We start from the raw sequence: 3914 nt of genomic DNA on the forward strand, positions 1-3914 counted from the left end.
TGACACTCCTAATTGAGATTGTAGATAGTGTCAATGGTCCATTTGAGAGATAGGTGGTTTCTTGCACAGACCGATCGTTTCATGTCTTTACACATCAATGTATCGTCACGAGCCGCTGGGTTTAATTTGGTTTTGTTTGTGTGTTTTTTTGACTCCCATCCACTTACATTATAGGACTGACAGACTGCAACGTTTGAGTTCAAAATCTTCGTTTGTGTTCTACTGAAGAAACAAAGTCACCCACATCTTGGATGCCCTGGGGGTAAGCAGATAAACATAACATTTTCATTTTTGGGTGAACTATCCCTTTAATGCTTAGAAAATTGCACAAGCAGATTTGTAACACAAACATAAGCTTAGGCTTATCAGAAGTCATTGTTATATAGTGCTGCATGGATGACAGAATTTTGTAGGCCAAAACGCAGAAAAAAAAGGAGTAAGCATTTTAGCACTTCTGGTTCAATTCATAGTTTTCAGTCACATGACTGGCTTGAAGACCTGGCGGGCGAAACATCCATAGAACTGCAGCACAAGCCTGTCAATTTTCTATCTGTTTCCAATCCTCAAATATTTAGATCAAGAATAAAACAAAGATATGTTAACAAAAAAAATTGCAATCCATATCAAGCACCTGCCGCAATATTTCAATCACTGAAAACAGCAGGACATTCTAAAAAGTTTAATGTGAAAAGACTTAAAGTGCCTGTAAAACAGAGATATTAAAAGAACAAATTCAGTACACACCTTACTGATGATGCGTGCTTTATACAGGCAAGCAAATGAGCTCGGAATATGAACGCAATGTGCTAAATGGTTAAGTGTTTTCTTTATAGTGGTTTGCTATGGGAAATTATTTAACGTTAAACTGCTTGAGCTGAATTGCATCTGCTTGCCTGTAGAAAGTAAGGTGTATACTGAATTTTATCTTTTAATATCACTGTCTTACTACATTACTACTTAATGCAAACCTCTAAAAAATAACTGGTGGTCAGTGGAGGAAAGCCTTGTGGGCATTCCTGTAAGGGTGTGACATCACGTGAAAACTATGAATTGTCTGGAAGTGAATGGGTTTTTGGTTAAATGCCTGAAATAAGGTCTGTGTTTATATTCTATGATATAAAAGTAATTTTTTTAAAGCTTTTTTTTTTTGTCTTAAAAATGGTGGTTGCTAACAAGTGGCTAAATGGAACTAGAGGTTAGCAGGGACATTAAACATCATCACGCCAAACAAGAAAACTAGTCCACTTTTACAGCCAAAATTATTCTAACTCAAACTTTCAGGGAAAATGTTTTATAAATAAAGACTAAAAGACTCGTCAGAAGCATAGTTCTGTCATGACAGCTCTCTGAAAGTTTAGCATGGTAATTTACATGGCAATGCTAATGTGTTTGGTTTTAGCTAAATAGATCTGCTACGCTGCTGCGGCAGAGCAAGTACCGAGACTTGCTACTGCCAATACATCCACAGACATGCTGCTGTGAGCATGTAGGAAATATTGCTGCTGCACATATAACACATAAACCCCCTATATAACATATGAAATTACCCTGTAAAAGGTCTATACAGGTGGAGCTGGGGAAGGTGGAGGGTTTCTGAAGCACGTTGTAACTGCTACAGCAAGCGCTAGCTGAGTATTTGAATGTTGAGCAGCAAGCTCATTGGCTGCTGATACGAAAAGAATCCAATCAGCTGCGCCATGTGAATAATGATGACATTATGTCAGATTGAGTTACAACCTATTGGACTGCGCCATCTAGAGTTTCATGACAGAACTTTGGCTTTATAGCGATGTTGAAGTCATGTGACCATGGTCTAGTTTGTTTCTAGCCTATGTTTAGCTTTTTTCTTCTGCCAATTTTAGGCTTCATAATTGAAGATGGAGATTATCATTATGAACAAAATGTGCAAGAATCATAAACGTTTGTTGGTCACAGAGCTTATTTTCTGAAATAATCCAAAATCCTAGGTAATGCTAACTTTCGGACTGGCCTAGAAAAATAAGTCATCACTGCAGAGCCCTATTAAACAGTAAGGACTGGTTCACACAGGTTCACGCTTTGAAAAATTCGAGATGTATGCAGTGGAATGGGGAAAAATGCTAGGTCTTGGGACCCGTTTTTTAAAAAGTTGAACAACCTTTTAACTTGAGTACTGTGTTTTTAGAATGCTGTGTCATGTGCAAGATGCTGCAAAAGATGCAAGACACAAGCTCAACGGTCAAACACATCTGTCTAGTGTGTTTACACAAAAAAACTATGGAAATGTTGCGTAGTAGTGGAATTGTGTGTGAACAGCCCCTAAAAATGTAAAAATCTGTAAATGTAACTTTAAACTGCCCGAAGGCAAAGAGGCAGATTAGTGTTTATTCAATCAAAACTAACCTGTTTGCTCAGATTTGATGATGAACACTTTGCTGTCACTTCCCAGAGAGTTTGTGGCGGTGCACGTGTAGTTTCCTGGACTGAGGAGGACTGTGGAGGACTGGAGCACTGAGGAGCTGAACTCCTCTTTCAGATGCTCTGAGTGCCATGTGTACTTAGGAGCCGGGTTTGCCTTCACTGTACAGTTTAGCATGACCTCGTCGTTTTTAATGATGGTCTCTCTTGAATTGGAGTGTTTTGGTTTATCTGAGGAGGACAGAGAGACATTTAATAGCACAACAGCACCATGATGAGCAGCTGTTATTAACAGATCAGAAAAATACTGTACAACTGAAACCTTTTTATCTGTGTTAATTCTATTCATAATGTGTAATATTCGATCAAATTATGTGTTAATAAGCAATTATATGCATGTGATGAAATATGACTGTTGCACATCCTTCACACTAGAAGGCCATTCAGAAAATATAAACTGAATTATACGGCAAGCTTAGCAATAAAAAAACATACAGTACAACTCAACATTAAGACGTCCTGATGTTTCTTTTGGAGAAGGTTGAGGTCCTTCTGCTCCCAGTTCCAGCTCTGCTTCACACCTGTATTGAGCTCCATCATCAGCTCTGTCTGGACGGATCAGGAGTGTGGTGGTTTCATTCACTGGAGTCTTGTTATCCTCAGTGAAGGTGGTTTGATTCAGCAGAGTCTGTCCTTTGTACCATTTGACAGTGAGATCCTGAACTGGAGCCACATCGTGAACATCACACTGGAGCTCATACTGCTTTCCCTCTATCATTGGTCCTCTGTGATTCACAATGCTGATGGACACACTGTCTGGAGTCTCTGAGGAGGAAGACTTACAAACTCTGAAATCTGCAGTGATGAATGTACATTTATTAGATATTTTTGAGAATGAAAAGACAAAAAATATAAGTAACAGGGAAACTGACTGTAAATAGTGACTGGGAGCTCTACTTGACACTGTTCCTCATGGTTTATGTAGCAGTATGGCTGTATGTCCCATTCTATCAGATTTGACACTCTCCATGTGATCAGACTGTCTCTGGTCATGGTCACTGCTCCCTCACTGGCTTCCCATCCCATCCCTTTATGTGGGACTGAAGTTTTGTAGTCAGCTGAAACATCGTCACCGTACCTCACAACAGCTCTCCGTGGGATGAGTTGAATAGGACATTGACTCTCTACAGAACAGCATGTGATTGAAAACCAATGAAGCTTCATCACAGAATAACAGCATTATTTACAAATCAGTTTGGGCATTCATCTATCTATACAGTACTGTGCAACAGTCCTTCATATATTTGGCAATGTAAAGCATAAATAAAATAGCTTTTCACAAGTGTGAGCAATAAAATTAGAGATGCCTTAGTGACTTTTCACACAGAACATGCTTTTGAGTTTAAAACCATGAGACTCAGGGCAGTGGAATGAAAAAAACGCAACACACGTTTTTTTAACCATGTGGTATTTCCTCTCTTACAGCTCACACTTGTGATCATCGCCGGTCAAAACAG

At 39.1% G+C, this 3914-nt stretch overlaps 1 protein-coding gene across 1 annotated transcript in view; it reads right to left on the reverse strand.

The window, feature by feature from the left end:
• The window catches only part of LOC107754051 (neural cell adhesion molecule 1-like), a 26659-nt gene that overhangs the window by 9087 nt on the left and 13658 nt on the right, over positions 1 to 3914 (reverse strand). Inside the window, exons 6-8 of the mRNA XM_016570367.1 lie at positions 3330 to 3629; positions 2893 to 3222; positions 2383 to 2628 (exon numbers count right to left, since the gene is read on the reverse strand). Of these exons, the coding sequence (XP_016425853.1) occupies positions 2383 to 2628; positions 2893 to 3222; positions 3330 to 3629 (876 nt within the window). The remainder of the gene's footprint in view (positions 1 to 2382; positions 2629 to 2892; positions 3223 to 3329; positions 3630 to 3914) is intronic.

The sequence above is a fragment of the Sinocyclocheilus rhinocerous genome, unplaced genomic scaffold, assembly GCF_001515625.1.
Source record: "Sinocyclocheilus rhinocerous isolate Xijiao unplaced genomic scaffold, SAMN03320098_v1.1 scaffold292, whole genome shotgun sequence".
Taxonomy (NCBI): domain Eukaryota; kingdom Metazoa; phylum Chordata; class Actinopteri; order Cypriniformes; family Cyprinidae; genus Sinocyclocheilus; species Sinocyclocheilus rhinocerous.